This window comes from Symphodus melops, assembly GCF_947650265.1.
Source record: "Symphodus melops genome assembly, chromosome: 13".
NCBI lineage: Eukaryota > Metazoa > Chordata > Actinopteri > Labriformes > Labridae > Symphodus > Symphodus melops.
The window spans coordinates 16,920,247-16,944,044 of NC_136703.1; the positions used below are offsets into that span (position 1 = coordinate 16,920,247).

At 40.0% G+C, this 23,798-nt stretch overlaps 1 protein-coding gene across 3 annotated transcripts; it reads right to left on the reverse strand.

Moving 5' to 3' along the window:
- Nucleotides 1-2,262: 2,262 nt before the first annotated feature.
- tnnc1a (troponin C type 1a (slow)) lies at nt 2,263-23,740 on the reverse strand. 3 transcript variants are annotated; one of them, XM_079358555.1, is made up of 7 exons: nt 23,260-23,740; nt 6,989-7,645; nt 5,580-5,610; nt 5,235-5,381; nt 4,590-4,704; nt 3,906-4,042; nt 2,263-3,743 (listed from the first exon to the last, which is right to left on the reverse strand). In XM_079358555.1, the coding sequence occupies exons 2-7, from the start codon at nt 7,010-7,012 to the stop codon at nt 3,712-3,714; spliced, it is 486 nt and encodes a 161-aa protein (XP_079214681.1). In that variant the 5' UTR covers nt 7,013-7,645; nt 23,260-23,740; the 3' UTR covers nt 2,263-3,711. The 3 variants fall into 3 exon arrangements, with proteins under 3 accessions (XP_079214681.1, XP_079214682.1, XP_079214680.1); XM_079358556.1 differs by having other exon boundaries at nt 6,989-7,048; nt 23,260-23,396; XM_079358554.1 differs by lacking the exons at nt 5,580-5,610; nt 6,989-7,645.
- Between the last annotated feature and the right edge of the window lie 58 nt (nt 23,741-23,798).

The following is a 23,798-nucleotide window of genomic DNA, read 5'->3' on the forward strand; positions in this document are numbered from 1 at the left end:
CTGGTTGAATAAAACTGAATGAAGCTAGTTACATAATATTTGTCTCTTACTATTACCAATGCAAATCCTCTTTATCCGAGTCCCTTTCAAAGGTTAGTGTTACAGGGTTGTGAGCAATTTTCACAATGAGGAAACAGGTCTTAAGGTGTGCCTGAAACACACATAACATAAGGTGGCTCATAACTGCAGTGTGTGTAAATAACAGGCAGGCATGAGTCATCAGGCCCATCTTACGTAACTGCGTCACTTCTCCACCCAACTTGCAGCTAATGCACCACACCCCGGACTCATTCACACACTTGGATCTGCTGCTGTCCAGCCTTCCATTGATGGCAGGGAGAGCACTACTCATCAGGCTCCATGTGGCAGACGGTGGCTAGCAGCTTATAAAGAAGTTGGCACAAAAGCAGTCTAATCTGTGTGCGATGAAAAGTGACATGTTAACATCTTCTCACATTAAATTATTACTTGATCTAAATGTGGTATTTTTCGTCACTGGATAGTGCAGCTGATTTAGTGTGTCATATTTTTCCAGACTGCTTAGATTGGTCCGACAGCGCAGCTGTGCTTTACTGCTGATTGGGTTTTAAAGTCCCACAAGTAACATGGACCATTAGGACTGAGTGGAGCTCACAGGACCATCAGGAAACTAGAGAGTGATGGAGGGAGGCCTGTGGACAATGTAATCAAACAGGCCACTGACTCACCCACTCACACAAATCAAAACCAAAACTATTTCAGATAAAAGAAACTTAACAAATGATGAAGTGTGTGTCTAGAATATGGAAACATTCTGTAAATGAATCTACATTAAATCTTATTAATCTTATTTGGTCAGAATACAATGATACTAGAACAGTTTTCTGGAACTTTTCCCAAACATTTAAACAAAACAAATATTTTAGATATTAGACTTCCAATCATCAAACCCTTATCACTCCTATGGGATCTATGTTTGTTTGTTTTTAATGACGGCTGAATATGCTTCATTATCTTTGGACAAAATGTAGCTGAGCCATGAAATCTCTTCATCTTCCAGTTCCTGTAACTAAGCCTTACAAACAGATAAGACCGTGCTTTCCTGCTGACATCAAGTGGCCACAGTGCTAACTGCACCACTCCGCTTCTGATACTGCAGCCAATACACCTCGGAGCAGTGCTTTACTCAGCTTGCAAAAAAACAAAAAAAAGATGTTAAAGACGCCATTTAATGCCATTTTAGACCATTCGGATACAACAGGGCTGTCCCTTGAGCCCAACCCTTTGCACGTTATTTATTGAACCCTTGGCTCAATCAAAGAGAGGAAGCTGATGTTCTGCTCTTTATTATGAGCCAAGACTCAAGCGTCTCAAAGTTGATGTCCCTGCTAAATAGATATAACTCATGTTCTGGTTACAAGCTAAATATTCAAAATATGTAAACTCTCAATTATACTCCCCATTCAGATAGAAAAGGGAAATATAATCTCAAATGGGACTTGCCCAAAATGAAATATTTAGGAATAATCCTCACTGAGGATGAGTCACAATTTTTTGAAAACAACTATGGCCTCATTAATAAAGAGATTAAATCTTTAGATAGACCCTCCTCCCACTAGATATATGTAATAGAATAAAAATAATTCAAATGAATTTGTTGCCACAGATTCTTTTTCTCTTCCAGTCATTGCCCCTAGAGGCATCCCAACAACAATTTGATGAGTGGAATCCATGGATCTCAAGGTTCGTTTGGAACAGTAAAAGACCTAAACGGCTATAGAACCTCTATGGCTAATCACTGTCATGTTTTTTGGGCCTATCGCAAAATCCAGTCATTCTGAAGAGAGGGTGCTGACGAGATCAATAAAATAATTGGGGTCGATTTGGATTTCTCTTTATTATTTTACATCTTGGTAAAATACCGGAAACAGTCCTATAGAAGGATAAGTACTAATTGAAGATACTCTTAGCATGTAGTATGAAAGCTATAAATAGGAAATGGTTTCAACCAGACTCTCCGACACTGGACCAGTAGCGCGGGATAGTTAAAAAAATTTACTGTGTGGAAAGACTTACTTCTATTTTCCAGACTTTAGTTGGAGAAATGTGTTGAACGCTGGGAAAAATGGATTGTGTATGCGCCTTGAATTGTATGACATTATACCATGAAGTATGTGTAAAAGAATACTGTGTTGTTTTTTTTACCTGTAACACCCATGATGATATCATGTTCTTTGTACATTACATAAGTAAATAAATAAAAATAGAAAGTGGGAAAAAAAATAGTAATACCATTTTAGAGAGAGTTAAATTCAATTCAGTACACTGTTATCAATAATAACTTACAAAGATAATCCACGTTTTTTTATCAGAATGAAATGCTTAGTTTGATAGAATCTTTCAGCTCTACTGATCAAACACACAAACTTATTGCATTTTAAAATGGTTAAACAATAGAAGTGTGTCTTTTGTGTAGTTGAGAAGCATTCTTTGTTAGGACAAAGGCATCCGATTGTCAACTGGTGTTGGTCAATCCAGATCCCCTAACATGGGCACTAACATAATTAGACAAAAATAGCTCCTGTCTCGATAGACTGTGCAACCAGATACTCACACAGCAGCTATGTGAATAGTTCACATGCCTCAGACAGGAGCCACTATAGAATTCAAAATACATAGATGAGTCAAAATTAATAGATAGCACAGTTAGACAAAAAAGTGTCCTGTTCTGATATTACAGCAGTCATATTAAGGCCTTATATGCTTCTTTTTATTGCTGTTGTTTTTAGCTGTGTAATCAGAAAACAGGGCAGGGATGCCAGCATGTGATCCGCTTGTAAAACTCAGAATCTGCCACGTAAATGTGTTGTTTGCATCAACTAAAACTGATTTTAGATTTATGAGTGATCATTCACAAAAAAGTACACAGGAGTGTCTTCAACATCATATCCACAAGTACGATTTTTAACCAAAATGCTGACATAAGGACAGAGAAATGTGTTTGCAAGACCATTGAAGAATCTCAACTCTTTACCCTTAAGGTGAATACTGTGAGACATTTTGCATTTGATTATATAAAATGATAAATAAATAAAGACTTGAACACAGCTCTGACAAATGCCTCCTGTTTATTACTTTCCAAGCAGACTTTTCTTGTAGGAATAAAACTTCCCCAGGGACATAAGAGGGGAGCCCTGAGAGGATTTAAAACACACGTATGCAGAACATGTTCAGTATGCTGTCTGGTTCTAGTGCATTCCATTAAAAGTATAATCCTATCAAAGCTTAAAAGTTTTTAGATTCATGGTTTTCTTGTGTTTTGCGCGCGCACACACACACACACACACACACACACACACACACACACACACACACACACACACACACATTTTCTGAACAGGCAAACAAAGTCAGCGTCTCTGGAGGTTTGTAGGAGTCTCTGGCTCCTCAGAGATAAGATTTAGTCTGAACACAAACATAAAGTTGTTAACTCCGGCAGGCAAACTGTTATACTATATGGCCTCTAAAGTATTTTGGATACATTTACACAAATCTAAAAGTAGTTACAAACTGTATTTACAACAATGCAAGAGTTGGTGGAAAAATACAGAAATATTTAGCTACAGTATTTGACTGAATCTTGCAAAGTCGCTCTATGGTTTTTATTCAAGTCTGCTTCTGGTTTTCCACAAAGAAATACAAAAATAACTCTGGATCTTCCTTCATTCAGGATTACTCCACTCCTTTCATGAACTCCAAGAACTCTGCAAATTGAAGGAAGACATATTAGCAGATGAAACTATAGGATGCTTTTACTGCACATAAATTTCCTTTGGCATGGATTTGATTGCAGAGAAAGTCAGATAATGGCTCTAATGAGTTTTTAATTTAGCCTTATCTTTAGTTCATGACTTAAAACGGCTCACCATCATAGTCAATTTTGCCGTCATTGTTCTTGTCTCCGTCCTTCATCAGTTCCTCAATGTCGTCCTCAGTTATTGCCTCTCCTGTGGACTCCAGCATTGTTTTCAGCTCTTCCAGGTCGATGTATCCATCTGCATTCCTTCACATCAAACAGGTAAAAGAACATTGATGCACATAACAAATCTAAGTTAAGTTCCCCCAGATGGCAGCGGATGAGAGGCTGTGTGATTAAGTGTGACATGTAACTGATCATATCCTTCTTTCCCCCTCCTCTCACAGTAATGGTTCTCAAATACTTAAATGCAGAAGTATTGCGAGTTAGTTCTTTGATGCTAGGACAAGGTGTCTGGCTTACATGGAGTGGGTGTTTGAAATATTCTGAGCTGTCAAAAAGGATTATGTAGCAAACTACATGCAGCACTCTGCAGAGCGACTTGGCATTTTGTCAGTTCGCATACTTGCACATGGGGAGCAGGCTTCCTTGGAACCACACTGCGAATAGCAATGTGATTATGAGTCCGAGGTGATTTCAGACGATAGCAGGCTCTTGATGTAGATGTTGTGTCAAGTTTTTTTTTTGTTGTACCTTTCTTCTTACAAGTGTTCAAGGGTAAACTGCTGAACTGCTCTCAGTGCATTAACTCTTTTAATCCTAACTAGCAGAAGAGTGTAGACATGAAACTCACTTGTCAAACATGCGAAACAGCTCCGCCAGTTCCTCCTCAGACTTTCCTTTGCTGTCGTCCTTCATGCACCTCACCATCATGACGAGGAACTCATCAAAGTCCACCGTGCCACTTCCTGCATACATACAATGCACTTTCACATATTCCTGCACTATATATTTGATCGGTCAATATGTGTTTAAAGAACAAAAAGTAATCAGCTACCTAAAGGCCAACTCTAAGAACATAAGATATCAATAAATAGAGTTAAAAGCATAGAACAGGAACCTCTGATTGGAAGCACCTTGAAAATGTAATTTTACAGCCAGATATACACTGTTACATTTCTTTCTTGACATCATGCCATTTAACAAATCTAAGACACTATTTTCTTATTTCATCATGACATCACAAAGGAAAATTAAAAATGACTTGTGCATCCTCTGATACGCCTCCTCTTTAATTCCTCCTGACACATCTTGTTGTGTGTAAGATCCTTGACTATAATTTGACATTAAGTTCAGGGGCTTTGACCTGGACTTGTCCGCACAGCATGATTGTGCAATGATGGACCTTCCAGCTGTTTGGCTGTGATGAAGAAGTCAACAACAATCAGCCAATCATTTACTTCCTCATACTGTAGTGCTTGTAGTACGTTTGATTTACCGTCTTCGTCCACCTCATCAATCATCTCTTGCAGCTCCTCGGGTGTGGGGTTCTGGCCCAGCATCCTCATCACCTTCCCCAGCTCCTTGGTGCTGATGCAGCCATCCTCTGCGTCTTGTACAAAGATGTCGAAGGCGGCCTTGAACTCTGCAACACAACAGTTGCACATGAATAAACAACTGTATCATTGACGAATGTGACAGGGGGAGTCACACTTATTCATCAACCTTGCCACATCATGCAAAATGTGCAAAATAAAAAAAGAACAATTTAATGACTTGCATTGCATGCTTGGTGGAGGGGCTATATCAGTGCATAGAGAGTTTTTTTAACCAATGTTCATACCATTTTTCTGTTCATCTGTCAGCTGCTCAACCTGTAAGACAAAAAACAATAACATAATAAAAAAAGAATAATCCAAAATTCTAAATTTCTGTTAAACTGTGTCTTCCAATTTTGATACTTTCGTATTCAATTGGGACCTCTTCGTAAAACAAAACGTTTTTTTCAGAGATATTTCTGTAATTGAAATTGGCTAAGCTGTCTTGATTTATAAAGTGTGAATCCAGCCTCTGAAGCAGACTATCACTGTCTGTTTTGATAACTTGTGGGTCAAAGATTTTAATATATTGTTCCAACAAACAGAGCCCCTCCTTGAAAAAACACAGAGCCTATATATCACATGTGGGAGCCAGTAAGAGGAGGAGTTAAAAATAAAGGGACAGGAGGATCAGGAACCACAGATAAAGGACACAATACACAATGTTTTAAATTAGCATAGCTGTGGATCGGGGCCCAACAATGGAGCAGTAATCCTGGAAAAGCTAGCACGAATGAGAGAGAGAGACAGCTGCTTATGTAAGAGTTATCGTCTGTCGTCCACTATAAGTTAAACACACACACAGGCAGACACACTCATAAACACACAGACGCTAATGTGCTGTTGATGTATGAAAAAACCCATCCAAACAAGCATGTAATATACATTCCTGTGTTTTTTTTTTTTTTTTTACTGTCTCAGCTGCACTGCTCATAAGGAACGTGAGTGGAGGGGACAGCCGGTTGAGTGTCGGTGTGGAGGTGGACTAACACGGCCACACAGCTCTCAGGCTCACAGATAATGCTGGAATTTAGCCGTGGGGGTTTTATCTAAACCTGAAGCCCCTTCACTGGCACCAGAGAACTGTGGACTCAGAAGAGTCTGAGAGACTGGCCAAAATTAGCCATGTGGAGTGGGACCGTTCCATTTGAAGTCATGAATGACGAGCAGGGGCCCGTCCTGTCAGTGACCTCCTGAGTGGCTCCTCTCAGCTCTGATAGGTATGAAGTGGGAAAGCATCTAAAGACGTATATGGTGTCAAAGATCTTTTGACATCAGCTGGTGATGGAGGCGATGAGCTGAGCGGGCGGCATCGCCAGGGATTTGTCAAACATTTCAGTTATGTCAAAAGCCACATAAACAAATTGATCATCAGCATATTTTCTGCAGCAAAGGATTACACAGGTGCCACAATATTTCATTTAAAGGCCCCCTTAAAGAATAAAATCAAATGCAATTTAAGATTTAAAAATCCGTAATTGTTTTACAAATCAATAAGTTTTGTTTGGGATTATGATCTGGATCCAAAACATACGTCAATCTCATACCAAATTAAATCCACACAGTTTTTGGCTGCCATCCAATAAACTAAAATCTCTTCATCATAGGAAGCAGACTGCATACTTTCATGTGTTTGAGTTGTGAGAGGACATACCGCTGCCTTGTAGATGTCGTTCATGATGGAGGCTTGTTTGCTGCCGGTCCTGATGGCGTACTGGCACAGAGGAAGGAGTTTTCAGTGCAGCTCAGGGCAGGACACCAGCCTTATCCTGGAAGGGTTTTATAGCCCCTAGCCCAGAGCTGTCTGGTCCCTCCCCGGGTGGACCGGCCTCCCCTCTGTTTGTACCCACAAACGTGTGTCTGTGTATGTGTGTCATTTGGCCAATCTTTCACAATCACTCGGCTCAGATAAAAATGCAGCAGCTCTTAGGGGCATACTTTGGATTGGAATGAGGAGGAGAGGGGGTGCACGCATGGTGATGCTTAATCTCCAGGGAGGAGGCAACAGAGACACTCAACATTCCTCTAGACCTGGTCCAGAGACACAAAGGGGCTCAGGGACGTGTGCATGTGTCTGTGCGTGCTTGTGTGACTCGGCGTGGTAGAAGTATTAACAGGGTGAGGACCAGGATGTGGTTGCAGACGACAACCAATAGACCATGTAGGAGGGGGATAAAGGGTCTGGGATCAGAGATGCACATACAGGTATGTTTGTGGGTGCATGGACTTTTTAAATGGTCAAAGCAAATCAAAGAGCTTATATAGTGGCCTTAAGGTAAGCAAACACATCCTAATCTTCTCATGTTAGAATCTGTGAAGAAAGGGACAAAAAAAAGAAGCGAAAATTAAAGGATTAGTTCATATCATTTTTCAGAGACAATCATAATTAGGTTTTTGCCTTCACCTCAATATGGTGGAATAAATCCGATTTTATATTTGCTCATTATACATTATATACACCCTCATTTTGAAATAAAACACACAGTCTCTTTCTAGAAACAACGGCACTGATTGAACTATCCACATGCATCACAAATAACCCTTTCCTCTGGAGCCTATTACGAATGAATAGAAATCACACTTGAAAAACGAGGGCATCAATCAGAGGACCACATTTTTAAAACCATATAATTGAAGCCATATGACTAATGTAACAAATTATGATGCTCGTACATACACATATTTAACCACACCTGCATATAATAACATAAAATTCACAATAATACTGTACTATATACCAATAAAGAACCAATGTTTGGTAGTTACCTCCGAGCATAACACATGAGAATTTGGTTTTCATGTGCAACACAGATTCAGTCAGCAGAGGGCGCTGTTCACTATATAGCCTCTGAATTGAATTGTTGCGCAAAGCTGCCTCCGGTTAACCAATTTATCAACAGTGGGGTAGGTGAGAAATCTGGGTCAAACAAACCAAACACTTGCAGACATATTCAATTTGAATAGAACACAGTGCAAGCCTTTGCAGCATTTTTTTTTTCATGCTCCTTTGAAACAAGGCCATCTCAATCACTTAACTGTGTGAATCACACACGTTCACACACGTGCTCTCACTAAAGCTCCCTCTCTCGCGTTCTGTCTCACATACACACATGCACGCACGCAGAGCATGCTGTGGCAGGCATTCTAAGTGACGAGTGATCATGCTGGTTTATAATGGGATGCTAATGGGGACTGGCACAGCTTACAAGCATCATACAGCCACTCAGAAGAGAGAGAGAGAGAGAGAGAGAGAGAGAGAGAGGAGCACAAATTGAACATCATACATGTCCTACTCTTGCACAGAAACAGATATCCAGCACCCGACAAAACCACATTCACATCAGCACACAAGTCACATACAAAGGCGACAGGTGACTGTCTCACCATGGAGATAGACAGGCATTGTGAGAGCGGGTGCATGAGGCAAAATGGGATTTCGTGCCAGTTTTCTTCCCGTGTTTTCCTTGTCATTTCTCAAAATGTCCTACTCTAAACACGTTGCTGCAGTGCACTCTGCAGAAATGAATCGTCATCATAGTCATGGCAAAGACTTCATCAGCTGAAACCAAAGCACACTGATGAGTCTACATGGTCAGCCAGACAGATTCATTTGGAGCGCTCTTTGCAGTCTGCTGGGTGCCAAGAGTGACGAGCAGCTCTGCAGGGGGCACTAGATTCAAATGTAAACCTTCAGCAGCATACACACTCATAACCCCCTCCTACACACACACACACACACAACCACGTTAACACACACAGTGTAGTACCAAAGACTGGCACACGCATCAAAGAAAGCATATGGAGTGCTGTTTCATTGGAGCCCTCCACCAATTTCCTCTTACAGAGGAAGGCTGACGAAAGAGCCAGCCATCTCCTCCACACAGCGCAATCAGACAGCGCATCTCAAATCCACAATTCACCGCACACCGCTTTTTGAGGGGTTGCCATAGAAACTCTGCTGGGTAGAAGCGGGCAGAAAATGAGAGGAGATGAGCGGGGCTATTTCCCCCTCCACCTCCCTCTCTGCCACCACATTTTGTCCTCAGTGAGTGACTGTATTATTTTCTATTCTTTGCTTCGGCTGCGCATACATACAGAGACCAAATTGCATGCATATATAAATGTCGCAGTCAGAGTTAACCATTGCCATTTGTGCTGCAGACCTGATCATGTATTGACTTAACCTACAAGTTCAGATGATAACATTTAATGACTGTGGATGAACACTGGAATGCACTGATTTCAGTTAGGATAGGGTTAGGATTAAGTTGCAGAATCATACAAATTTTGGGCAAAAAAATAAAATAAACATGATAGCAGTTATCTGACTGACTTGCAGTTTGAAAAGGCTGAATTCCCATCCTCTACCAACATCTTTTCCTGCAGAAAACATTATAGATTCCAAGTGTGCAATATGTCAAAATGCCAGAGGCTTAACATCTCATGCTGTGAGTACTGAATCAGCTGGACTACATTTGTGGAGATCTACTACTATACACAGCATACATCACGTCCATTTAAATTCTAATGTGATATAATGATTGGGCTGACGTGCAGCTGAGCTTGAAGCATAGGTCCTACGCTCTCTCCTCCTCCCTCCCTCTGTGTCCTCACCTCCTTGATTGCAGAGGGGAGGAGGGGAGCTGAGCCTGTCAGCCTCTCTTTCTTTTTCTCCATTCTTTCCTCGTGTCCCTTCTCTATCCATCCATCTCTCTCTCTCTCTCTCTCTCTCTCTCTCTGCCTCCTTTCATTGATGATCAACCTGTCAGCAACTCCTGTTGTGGCAGGCGGTGATAGCTCTGCATGTGACTGATACACCCCATAAAAGCATCACTTCCTGTCCACTGAGTGCTTTATTAGAGATCTCTGATCAGTGACAATGTCTAACCCGAATTGAGGGATTTGTCTTTAAAGAAGGAGGAGAGGGGAGTCTTGACTTTGCTTCAGTGCGTTCAGTGGACCCTTTCTGAGGCTCTTTGCGTTGAGGCAACTTGGTGTAACGCAGCGTTCCTTACATCAGAGCTCTAATGAGGCAGTGGCCACATTAGCTCCAGCGACGAAAGAGCCACTCACTAACTTTCTGCCAGCGGGCAGCGTTTTCCAGTCCACTGGACCACCAAGTCGCTTACCACCCTTTCTAGCCTTACCCACCTCCCCCCAACCCTTTCAACCTCTATAACAGTGAGACACCCAGAGAAGATTTCCTCTCAGATAGATGGCCAATGAAGTTCCCTTCAAGCAAAAGAGAAAATATGTTTCTTCTTCATGGCAGCAAAATGAGCGGTCAACATTCTGTCTCAAGATTTATTGTCAAACAAAAGTTGCAGGGTGAAGACATAGAGTTTTCAAGTACAATAAGAATATCCACTGTAAAGGTTTCACTGTTTTGGCTCAGTATGATAAACATTCTGCGACTGAATCAACAAGAAGTGTCTAAAATACTTTTTGATATTGCAGCAACTGTATTAATTTCAAAGAAAGGAAAATATCTGCAGTTATAGCCTATTAAAAAAACTGTACTTACCTGTGTTTAAAGAAAAGCAAATGTCAATAGACATGGGAAAAAAATGCAAGTATAATATTATTATTTACATTTTTTTTTTGTCTCACAATGACAAGAGTTGCCTATCTGGGTAGAATTTCTTCCTGCGTGCTCACACACCCATTTTGGATTTGTCAGAGTCTCTGCCTTCTCCTCTTCCCTTCAAATAGCAGCGCTCTGAAATGGAATCTGTGGACCCTCAGGGTTTCTGACAATGTCTGCGACATTTCTAAGTAAAGTGAACAGCGGTATAACTTCTGCATTATTACATTTTCAAAGTCAGCCCTGTTACAGTGTATTGAGAAAAAGCAGGTCACCATTTTCTCTCACTCAAATGTTTTACCTCTCTTGAGCGCCGATACTTGCCATTCTGCGTTCTGTTGATTAAATACATTTTTTTATATGAACCTCCTGATTAACATGACTGAATAGAAGTATATTTAGATGTGTGAAAACAATCATCATTTGGCACATCTACATATATAGGCTCCTCTTACTGGACATCTGGTAAATGATGAACTCTGCTCAAATCTTTATTATTAGACATGCAGGTGACCTACAAGGTTTTAATGCTGGTTAGGGTTTCTGTTATGTATTAGGCTTTCTAAATTCATGCCACTGCACAATCTTAGCGTGTATTTTTTTTTCTTCTTTTTCTCGAGGAGTAGAATCAGTAGTTGCAGGACTGGATTATGTTATTTGAAATGTTCTTGTTTTTGTTTTTGATGCAAGTATCATCATCCACTGGGGAGAACTCAGAGAACATAGGCTGGAAAACGTTCCGTTTGGAACGGAGAGCAAGAGGAACCCAAAAGTCACTTGACAGGTATTTAGCTTTAATCATATACTTAAACAGATATCTGCATGCAAGTGCAATTAACAAAATGCCCCTAACTCCATTTTAACTTCTCAGGTTGCTCATCTGAATGTAAATAAATATCTTTACCTTTATCCTTACCTGAAGACTGACAGTAGCTAACGGCTTCTGAGATGCTTTTAGACTGGCATTTGTTTGTGAAATGTCTCTCCAACTAATCAATGATGGATTTCATCCCATTCAGAATTATTGTGAACAATATTTTAAGAGGTTAAATCCTTATTCAGTGAACCGCTGACATTTCCTTTGGCACCTCCATCAGGTCACATGGTTCACCTGCACAGTGAAAACATTTACGCACAACAGACGTTCAAGATGGATCATTACAAACTTCAACACTGACATTCAATGTAAGGTATCATTATAGCCTAGACTTTTCCCCTTTGGCTTACCAACATGCAGACATTATTTGATTTTCTGGGTAATGTCTTGACAACCTTTGAATATAGCTGTGAAATTATTGTTACATATCCTGAATTGTGCAAAGATGTACACAAAATGTAATTTATTTTGACTAAACAGCTCTGCAAAGAAAGAAGATAATATTGATCTGGATAAAAGACATTAAACAGAAGGTCTTGGAATAATAGACACACATCTCTAACTGACTTTCAGCTAAAAGCATCACTATGTCTAAGTGCTGCCTTATAGAGATGCTAGCAGGCTAAGCTAGGTATTTCTAGTATTTGCTTTTGGCCAGTACTGAGCTGATCTCTGTGAGTTATACCTAATATATATATATTTTTTTTTAAAGGGCTCGGTAACTGGGATACTGACCGAGTTGTGGACAGACTGGCACCATCAACGCTGCATTAGGCAAGTTTCTATGTCTAAATAAAAGATTCCATCATCTTTACAGAAGGAGTCAAAGGTGTGTATCGGGTGATGGACCTAAGCAGAACCTTGATATGTTTCAGATTTGACCATTTCTAGTAAGCATATGTAATCCACAGGAAAAACAGCCCCAGATCACAACTTTCCAGCATTGCCCTCTGTGTCATGTAGCTCCAGAAGCAGAATTTAGTTTGCTATACAAGTCGTAGAAATGTCTGGGGAATGATGCCCTCCAGAGGCTCATTCATAAGACAAATTGGCCAGAAATTCATTGGTCCTGCAGACAGTGTGTCTCCCTTTGTATGTTTCACTCTCTTGACTGCTTTAATGTGCAAACAAGCACACACCAACATACGTACACACACGTCCCTTCATGCCCCCGTGTTTCTTCGTGTTATTCAGGGTTGCAGTAGGCTATAAGGGGGAAAAAACACCTTTGCATCTGCCTGTGATGCTGTCCGACCTGAGGCCTGTTCGGCTTCAATGAAGTGTGCTGTGATTTGACAAGGCCAGTGACAGGAGGCACTGTACATATCTGGATGTCATGTGACACATATGATGGCCTCAAGGAGCCATCTAAAGGTCAGTGTTTCCTGATGCCATTGCCAACAACTAAATTAAGTGACTTCATCTCTTGCTCATGCATCTATCCAATTTTAGGAGATGGATACATTTGAGGTGTTGCATCATCTTGCTCAAGCACGGCAATGGTGGTTTGTCTTTATACCAGAAAACATGAAGCATTAAAGCGCGCGCACACACACACACACACACACACACACACACACACACACACGTTTGTTACACAAGTCATATTCCACACCTCTAGATGTGTGTACTTATACTACATCCACACCTCCAGGCTTACTTCACGAACTCTTAACCTCTGGGTTTGTCGTCATGTGTGTCATTTCTGACAGTGACAGTGGTGTATCAACATGTATCCACAGCTTCCCTCATAAAGCAAATTGTGATCCTTGTTCTTTATTCCGTCACAGTGCAAAGGTTAAATAGCTGCATTTAGCTCAGTCACTAGTTACATACAACAAAGAGAGTAAACATGATTAAAAAGGGCAGTTTTTGCTGCAGCTGCAGCCCCACTGTGTGTGTGTGTCTCTGTCCTAAAATGGCTTTGGGGTCTTGTATTTATCTTGCATATTAGATTTTTTTCACCTCTTGGTACTAATGCATTTGTACTTATGTGCAAAAGCACCAAAATGTTCTGCTCTAATGGAGAGCAGAATAGTATTACGCAAAAGGAGACCAAATTAGAACTGACAATCCTGTTAAAAAAATAAGTTGCTTTACATGTAAAGAAGCACAGAACCTGAAGCACGTTACAAAATAGATTTAGAGCAGTCAAATATAAGTGAATCTTTTGGAAGGACAAGTGAAGGAAACAAGTGGGTATTTCAGAGGAAAGAGAAATAGATGCTGACAGATGTTTAAAACCCCCAAAATGTAATGCCAGCAGAAGAAAAGTACCTGATGGATTAAGTGCCTGTGTGCTGTACATCTGACACTCAACTTTCCAGGCCACTACTGCTCTTTGCTCTTGAAAAATCTGAGGTTTTTTAATCGGTTAACTTTGTACAGTTTCCTGTGTCAATTGGAGACATTGGTCTGTTCTTATAGAGGATGAGGGGGATTCGTCTAACCAGTTAATGGGCATTGATGTAGAGGCAAAATATCGTCATTATAGCATCATATAGGGGTTGTTTTTATACATCACGTCTTACCTAAGGAAACCTGTCTGACAGGGATAGTCTCCAGCTGTGAGGAGCATATGTGAACAGCTCGGACAGGTGAATATCTTGGGCAGTCCTCTTGAAATTAACGATATTTTCAGGAGTGCTTATGTGAAAACGGCTATACATGAAGTTCTACTAAAGCCACCTGTTCCATAACATAACATGTAAGGCCCTCATAGTTCTACTGCCAGACTTGGGGAAAAAAGCAAGTTTGTCTTTGTTTTTTGTAGTTCGTTTGTTTTGGTTACATTAAACGCATTAAATAATTGCCCGTGCTATCAATGAACATGATTGTCCATCTTACCCAGTAAATTTTTCTTAAGATTCAGAGTGATAAAAATGCATTACTGAACAGTCTCCTGGGCACAGACTCAGAAACCAAAGGGGTCAGACTGGCCCTGTTAACTCTATACACCTGTACATGTTGTTCTTCAAGACTGACAGAAAATCAACTCACAGTAACTCGATTTGTTGTCCTGCCTTCTCTTTACAATGGCGTCATTTCGAAGCCTTTATCACCCACATAACAGTTTATGTCTTTTCTGTCCTTGGCTGACATGGCCCCTATAAATAATGTGTTTGCTCATTCCTGACGTAATAATTGTAATGCGCAATTTCTGTCCTGCCATGTGACGAATGAAAATATTACATTTGGGCTGCCCTTGGTTTTCTCTCTTTCCATGTCATACGACATTAATGTGTTTCTCATGGCTTACAAAACTGGTAATGGGCTCTCCCCTTCATACCTTTCTGATCCCTCTAAACCTTCCGACGCGTTATCTGCTCTCAGAATACAGGATTCTTGTCTGTACCCAGAGTTAAAAAGATGATATAATCCTCTTGCTGATTTCAGACATTCTCACTCTGTTGAGGACTTTAAAGTCAACCTTTATATTTATCTTTTTACCTTAACTTTCATTTGAGACTCAATTCCATTTCTGCTACACTTTTCTTGCTTTGGTACCAGGTTATTTTCAGTGTTATATTCTGCAGATAGTGCAAACAACAATTCTAGAAATAATATTCTCTGACCAAACAGTGGACTTTTTACTCAACTTTATAGTGTCATTCGAGCTTTCTTTGAACTTCTACAGTACTTGGATTATACAAAAAAAAGTTCCAGGTACCAGGTTCTGTCAAAAACGTTCGTCAGTGGAGACAAACAAACAAACAAAAAAGAACAAATTCATTCAATGAATACGAGTTGTTGCCTCATTATTTGAAGACAATCATACATTTGTTTTTTGTCAATTTTGACTCTGTCTTGTCTCGTTCTCTGGCTTTTACTTTTAAATCCGGACCTCTCTAGACAACTTCTGAAATGTTATTTTCATGACTTTGATAAGAAGGAAAACGCCCCTTTCTAAAATAACAATTCATACATTTATTTTTATCGCCTGGTTACGCCCACCACTGTCCAAGTGTTAAAGCCTAAGTAAGTGACACGCCCCCTGCACAATAGGTGATGATTTTTGGTGATATTAATGATCTTGGTCTTGTTTCGGTCTCGAAGAACTCAGTTCTCGGGAATATCTTGGCCTCCGTTAGTGTGGTCTTGACTGCAACACAGCACGTAACAAAGCTGCCCAGCTATGTGCTACCCCTGAACACCAGAAAACTCATTATAAAATGCTGCACGCTGAGTTTGATTTATTTATCTCCTTTGTTTTTCTCCTTGTTCTTTCTTTGCCATCAGGCTTCTCTCTGCTAGACCATCAGCTGTCCTAGGATGTCTCTTTCCCCTGCTGTCAGCGCCGCAATTCCAATACTTTGCATTTCGTTCTTCATCCTTTTTGAGATTAATCTCCTCCTTGTGTCTTTCCACCCTTTATAGTGAGTTAAACTTGTCATACTCTCCCAGTGTTTGTCATTCATGGGCTCCATGGTAGAGGTGATGATTTTGAGGTCTTCTTTGCTGGCAACTAAAAATTCCCAGACGTCTCCCTATGTATCCAAAACTCTTAAACTTAACACTTAATCATTCCAGTGTATTATAACAGGCTGTGCGTCTACGCCACAAACATCATGACGATTGGGTTCTGGTAATGCCAACATGTCTCAAAGCTGGATGACGTGAGAAGAATACACGTTGTGTACGGTGTGTGTCTCTGCCTGGGGAAAACTTGTCCTTGCATATAAGTTTCTCTTGCAGCTGCAAAAAGAATAAACTTTGCCTGAAATCATTTTCAGAAGAAATGTTTCACTTGGCTGAGCACATCAGTGCGGATCTTATTTTCTGAAACTTCACAGCCTGTCTCCACAACATATGACTTGGCCCTTAAACACCTTGATAAATGTTGAAACACTGTTAATTGTTCAAAGGCTTAATGTGAATGTGTTGAACAAATTACTTCTTAATCATTTATGAAGGTCATCATTTATTTATTTCATGTTTGACTGTCTGTTTGTGTTACCGGATGATATTAAATCCCTTCTTATTTGGATATAAATAAACGTGTATTTATTTATTACAAACCTGTTTAAGGTTCTGAGGTTTGTTTGATGGAGTGGTCTAAAGTTGAGTCTGAAGTTTTGGGGACACAACTGTTAAGATTTACTTAACATGAAGACATATTGTTTGCTTCTAAATGTGGTTGTTTTCAAAGGACAGCTTGAAGCGTTGTGTAATCGATGACTTATTTGAAGAAGCTTTCTCCAATGTATACTTTAAAGATTGATGTAATTAAACACATGATGGCACAGCTCAAAATTCCATTTGCATCAGCTTTGGGATGAAAAACTCACCCAGGCAGGTAATTCATGTCCCCAGCATGCTTTTGGCATTTTTGTGAAAAGATGCAAGATGACAGCAACGAGCCAAACAAATATGGCTGTGTTCATTTTCTCTCCTGGTTTCTTTTGGAAGGCTTCACTCTCTTTTGTTTACGTTTTGTTTTACCTGCATGCTCTGCTCTCCAGCCAATTCCAGTTTATCACATGCTATCTGGATTAGCGCTGACCAGGCTGAGAGTGCTGGCGATTATTCCAATTTTTTCCCACCCCTGTAATTAGCAATTAGTGAAATTCCTTTTCAAGATATTGAGGGGGTTGAGGAAGTGGTTTGGGGTGGATTAGAATGCTGACGTCAATGGCCAAATGCAAATTCTATTCCTCAAGCTTTATGTAAAAGATCTGAATTGGGAGCTTAAGCAGGGGGAATTTTGTCCACATACTCTCAACCCATTCTTGTCGGTGCTGGAAGGATTGTGTGGTCTCACTGACGGGTTGGAAGACCAGCTCCCTCAGCTTTGAAGCTGATAAACCTTTTAAAACCATGACAAATATTCTCCTGCAATTTTTGCCAGAGGAAAGGCAAAGAAGTGAAATAGGTAGCAGGTCCAGGAATATGAAAATTAGCTCCATCCATCTCACACTCCCAACCGTGCAGCCAAGTTTTTTTTCCGACTAATGCTTACTCCTGCAATGCTATAATCTCATATGTCAGTGATTGTCTCCTTACAGATTTTAAAACGACTGCATATTAGCCAATAATGTGTAGCAGCACCGTGTTCATGCAGCGTTTAACTGCACAACCTCCATGTCAGTGGACATGGCTGGATGGAACAAGTTAGGTGGCAAGGGTGAGACATCCAGTCAGTTTCCATAGTGATGTGGTTGCATGGAGGGGATTAGCAGGGGTAGTGTGCTGAGAATGGATTGCAGGCTTCAGTCAAAGCTTGCATTTAGAGGCTCCCTCCTATTTGGTGATGCTGATGATGGACCCGTCGTCTCCCTTCACTCCCCACACTTCACCTGATGCAGATGTGCTTTATATTCAATCAAACTACAGTACTTCTTCCTTTCCTGTGCTGGTTTCTCAGGTGTATAATGATTGATGAGCCAGTCATTCACTGTAACATGTGACCCTGGTGCAAACCCTCCTTAAGCTTTCAGAAATAACTTGTTGGTTTTGAATTGTAACCAGGCTAGATAACAGGAAATGTATGCTAATATGTGTGAGCGTTATGCCTGACACAGAACTTTTCTGTAATCCAGTTTTCAATCTCCACCAACACATTGTGTAAAAAGTTTCCTCAGTACGCACTCAAACCTCCAGATAATACTGTGTGGATTAGCTTGGCTTTAAATCTGCAGAATGTGAAGTATAGCCCGCCAGTTTTGCAATTTTGTAGACAGTAATTCTAATAATATAATCTTTATTGGTAAGATTAATAATTATGTCAAATTATCTTTGGGTGTAATCTCAGTAAGTGGCTATCTCATATCTCAAATGTATTCATTAGACAATGTCCCATAAATGATCAGCAAGCTAATTACTTTGGGCTTGTCATTTATCAGAAAACATAATACTTGTTTCTTTTTCATTCACATCTGTGTAACCCTGGTTTAAATCAGGAAGAGGCAGTGGCATCAAGCAAAGAAAATTCAAAACTCTTTTTGCAAAAAAGGCTGTACTGAAGGAAGAAACCTGAATCTGGGGTATAATTTAAAGGCACTTTACATTACATGTATATTTTACATGTTCAGTTTACTTCTGGCAAACTTGATGTCGAATTTTTATTAGTTTGCAGATTATTTTCAAAGGGAAACAAGACCTTAATTTTTTTTAATAGAGTGAATATTTGAATTTAAATCCAGGGATGGTCGGTGGAGCAGGCGCTTGGAAGGTTGGTCCTAGGTTGGGTTTTATGTCAATTATTGTCAACTTTGTCATTAAACTTGCATTAACGGTTAAAATTAATGGCTGTAAATGTTTTTTTTGTGATTTAGCCTCTGACCAAAGGTCATTTTCTGTCCTTATGTGGTAGAAAATTATATTTCTGTAATCTTGAATCTCTATTTCTGTACCATTCTTGACTTTAATGTATAAGAGAGCTAAAAAGAGAGAGGAAAGGTTTGGAGGAGAGAGTGGGGGACAACATGCAGCAAAGGGTCTGAGTTCAGATTCTAATCAGCAGCTGCTGTGACAAGGACTGTAAGCTGCTGTGCTTGATGCAATGGTCGCAGGTATAACTCAGGATCCTGTTGCAGTTTGGTGCATCCTCGACCTCTGCTCTCCCCCCACTCCTATCCAATAAAGGCCACAAATATTATGTTTAAAAAGTGAAGTCCTTCACAAAAATGAAACACAGAAAACATACAGTCTCATGACAATCTGTAAATCCAAAGCAGGTACTAAAAAGCACTACAACACACTTTCATAAGGCACATCATCTATTCCTTACCAAAAAAAAAAAAACATTTAAAGAGAATATTATCAGTGAAAGGTTCTACAAGAGCAGAGTGTTATTAGCTTAAAGCAAACACTGAAGTTTACCTCAGTAAATAATGAACTTTCTTTGGTGCGACTCAGAGACTTCCTACTAATTAATGAAGTGATGTGCAATTTAATGTGTGAGTTTACTTAACAATAACACATTTATATCACACACACACACACAAACACACACACACACACACACACACACACACACACACACACACACACACACACAAACACACACACACTGAGGTGTTCATGTTAACTAAAGAAAACGGGGGACATTTTGATTCAGTTAAAACATTTCTATCTTCCAAGTGTCTCTCAATATCTTTCAGTAGGATACAGTATGTATAAAGGTTTTCTCCTTTTAAAATTTAAGATATTCTGCAAAATATATTTATGTGAGCTTCAGAAATATTAATACTCAACATCTGTATTTAGTGCAGTGCATGGTACGATTATATATTATTTCTAGTGCTCCTTTAATCTTGAACATGCATGTATATGTTGGGCTGTGTTTCTGTGCAGTCTGCATGTGGTTTTTAACCCTCTGAAGTCTAATCTGCACCATTAATGGACTTTCTGTAGAAGTTAATTAACCATTTTCAATGATAGCAGCACAGCAATCCCAGTAGAGAGCCATATAAGGAGGGAGAGACGGAGACCGATTATGCTGTTGCCTAGCAACACATGTACAAAATTTGAAGCGATTTAGTGCCCCCATACTGGTTATCATGGAGGTCATATGTTTACCAATTCTAAAGCATGTGCTGGCTGTCACACAGGGATGTCAGCAGATCAACACACATACCTGTCCCCGTCCTGCATGATGCATGTTGACATGTTGGTGCCAAACATGTTAAACCTGCAACCATCTATTTTTCAACATGGTTGTGTAGGGTTAGTGGGAATTGTATTTCGTTTGAATCAGATGCAAAAGCAACATCAGAATCCCAGCTATTCTTTTCTGCAGCTGTGGGATTTAACTTCTTTGCATAGTTGATCCCTTCAGGAAGGTAAAACCTGAAGGAGAAAAAAATGCCCAAAGAAGAGAAACAGAGCATGCTCCACAAATTTGGTAGATGATTCACTCACTGAGTCCTGAAATATCATTGGCCGGCCCACCTCACTGATTCTTACATCCCACAATTCTTCACTACGCATGTAAATAAGATCTGGCAAATGCTGTTTGTTATTAAAATAAAACCTGTCCTCTCAGCTTGTTTGTAAATCATGTTTGTGTGCGTATGTAAGAGAGCGAGAGAGTGAAAGAGAGAAGGAGGCATACAAAGAGACAGGGAGACGTAGGGAAGGAAGAAGAGGGAGGCGAGACAGAGCTGCTGAGGCACTCACTTCACAGCAATTTAGGTCATGCTAAACAAATGCTATACTAAAGAAGCGCAGACAAATAAGAGCAGCTAGCCTTGAAGTGATTTCTCCGCATCTTCAGAGGCTTATACACAGTGGACATCACAATATAGGGACTGAGAATAGAAGAAGCTGTGTTTAATGCAGTGTATATCTCAGGTGTCTCTGTAAAGCACTTGCTGGTGTGAGGTAAATTTCATCAGTCATTCCTGGGAGCCCAATATTATTGATGTTTTATACAGAAATACTGAGTGAGCAGTAATTTGGTTACACCTTACTTCCCTTGTGAAATACATATGTGATGAACACTCTATCACCAAGACACAAGCGGTAGACCACAGTGATAAACAAACTGTGTGCTTACTAGTCAAGAAAATTGTGCAGCAGAAATTGAAGTAAGAGACAGGTGAGAAAAAAAGGCAAACAGAAAAGAGGCTTCATGTCAGTGCTTCTGACAGTCGAACTCTTGGTGGGATTACCTCATAAGGATTTTTTATAAACTAATGTGAGCTGCCTGGCTGTCAAAACAAGGGATTTCAAATATTTTCTATTTGTATTGTGTGCATGTGATTTAAATGTTTTTCAGCATGCTTTCAGCAGCTAGATGGAAAGACATTTTCTTTTGCAATTTTGCGATTTATACATGTTTGTATAGATATAGTGTGGGATAAGAATGCAAGACTTCCTCTAAATCCACCATGAATCTGGGTTCATTTTCTCCTTTATACATTAAGTGCTCCTAATCCATGTCTATGAGCTTTTGTATGTGCAAACACAATGTGACATTATGTTCAGCTAGGTGAAAATCATCATCAGCAGTCACAGGATTGACCTGCATGTTTACAATAAAAATAAAGCGGGGTTGTGTACACAATTCCAGCAGCAGGAGAAAAACAAGTCTGCGACAATATGAATAAAATATGTGAATTGCTTATGATTAGCATACTAATGACTAATCATGCTAATCATTTCATTTTGTGTGGCCTGACATTGCACACTGGAGCTGAGAAATGTGAATCCATGAAAATGCTGTCTGAAAACTGGAAAATTCTAAGAGAATTGCACAGAGATCATAGCAGCAGTTTTATTATTATTATTTTTTAAAGGTGGGTGAAAAAAGTAAGGATGTTAATAGAGGAAAGGAACAGCAATATTAAACAGTGGCCTGTCATTATCTTAAAAGAAGTTACAGTGAATTATTTTTATTTGACATTTAATTATGTATTGTTCTTATTAAATTTTGAATTTGCTTAGAAATAGCTTTGCTTTAATATATATTCTCTGCATGTAAATGTTTATGTGTGTGTGTGTGTGTGTGTGTGTGTGTGTGTGTGTGTGTGTGTGTGTGTGTGTGCGTGTGTGTGCATGTTTAGAAGACACACAACTAGGATTCATTATTATTATGTCAGTTTTATTTGAAAAGTTAAAGCCTAATAATGTTTTTAATAATATAATGTAAAGAATTTGTGAGCTTTGTTGTTGATCTTAATATGGTATATAGTTATTTTAACCTTCATAATAACCTTAAGCTTCAGACAATAAACCAACAGAAGGGTTTTGATTTAGCTTTGACATTCTCCCAACACCCCACACCCACCCACGCCAACATTAAGATAATTTTACAGCCAGTGGTCCAGTAAAAAGGGGGCAACCCGAACTTCAATCTCAGTCACATACTCAAAAATCCATTACAAGAAGGGACACGCAATCCCAGCCTAATGGAGCACGTGCAGCATTTACAAGCAGTCCAAACAGGCTTCAGACTGAAATTAAGAGTTAGGGTCTGCTGGTGAAAAGGGCAGTGAGCTGAATCAAAGCAAAGCTGCGGGGTGAGGAGGTCAGCTGGCTGAGCGAACATGTCACCAGCCTATTGGACATGCCTGTGTGCTCTATCAGCAGGTGTATAAATATGTGTCATGTTTCACACTCCATGTCCGCAGGGACGCCAAACCAGATGGGATTTTAAATGCTGCATTTCATGTGCTATCATTTAGTAGGTTAGTTCACCCCTCATTGCTCTGCCATCTGGTGCCCTCTCAGCCTGTGAAAGTGAACATTCTCACTACAGTCTGCACGCAGCGTTTATACAAGTCTACACTGCAGCACCTCCAAAGTCAGATCAGTGGCATCAAAAGAGAAGCAGGGAAGTAAGTGATAGCAGGCAGCACACGTGGAGTTTCAAAACGAAACACTACAAAACAGTACAAAAACAGACAGAACAAAAACGTGACATCACAGATCAAAACAGCTGAGTTGTGAAAAAAAAAACTTGCGCTAAATCTTCCACTAATCAAACAAGTGGCCCCTCGATACTCAGTGAATCACTTACCTTTGAAGTTGAAATTGAAGACGTTCTCCTCAGAGTAATGTTTTGCTCTTGTCTGTGACTTTTCCTGAGTTTTCTTTTTTTTTTTTCTATGTAAAGTAAAAATCCGCGACTGGATCCACTGTTCTCCCATGTTTTCTTTTTTTCCCATAAGAGAGTTTATTTCGTTTCCCCCCAATCTTTTTTGACAGACGAGCTTTATCTGTTTTTCTTAACTGTGAGCCTAAAGTCCAGAGTTTGTTCCTCGGATATCATCCCCTGATTTGTAGCGGACGTCGGGCTTTGGACTATTACAGGCAGAGTTAGACAAGCAGCTAGTGTTCCCTCCCTTTATTGACGGGCTCCCTTTATCACAATTTGCCAGATTTGCAGACAGCCGCTGACTGGCCTCAGCCCTCCACGCGCGTGGACCTGATAATGCTGTTTATATTACCCTCCATATGTTTCCATTTTCCGCCATACATTTTTATCACTGGAGGGGAGGAGGGGGTGAGCTTTTTCGGGGGCGGGTGGGTGGGGGGGCTAAAGGAGGTGGTGGTGGT

Coding starts and splice junctions, on each gene's coding strand:
- tnnc1a (XM_079358554.1), bottom strand. CDS start 23,407: ATGGGAAAAAAAGAAAACATGGGAGAACAGTGGATCCAGTCGCGGATT. Junction 4,705..5,234: donor TGATGAGGTGGACGAAGACG/GTAAATCAAACG, acceptor GTATGTATGCAG/GAAGTGGCACGGTGGACTTT. Junction 4,043..4,589: donor CTGTTTCGCATGTTTGACAA/GTGAGTTTCATG, acceptor TTTGATGTGAAG/GAATGCAGATGGATACATCG.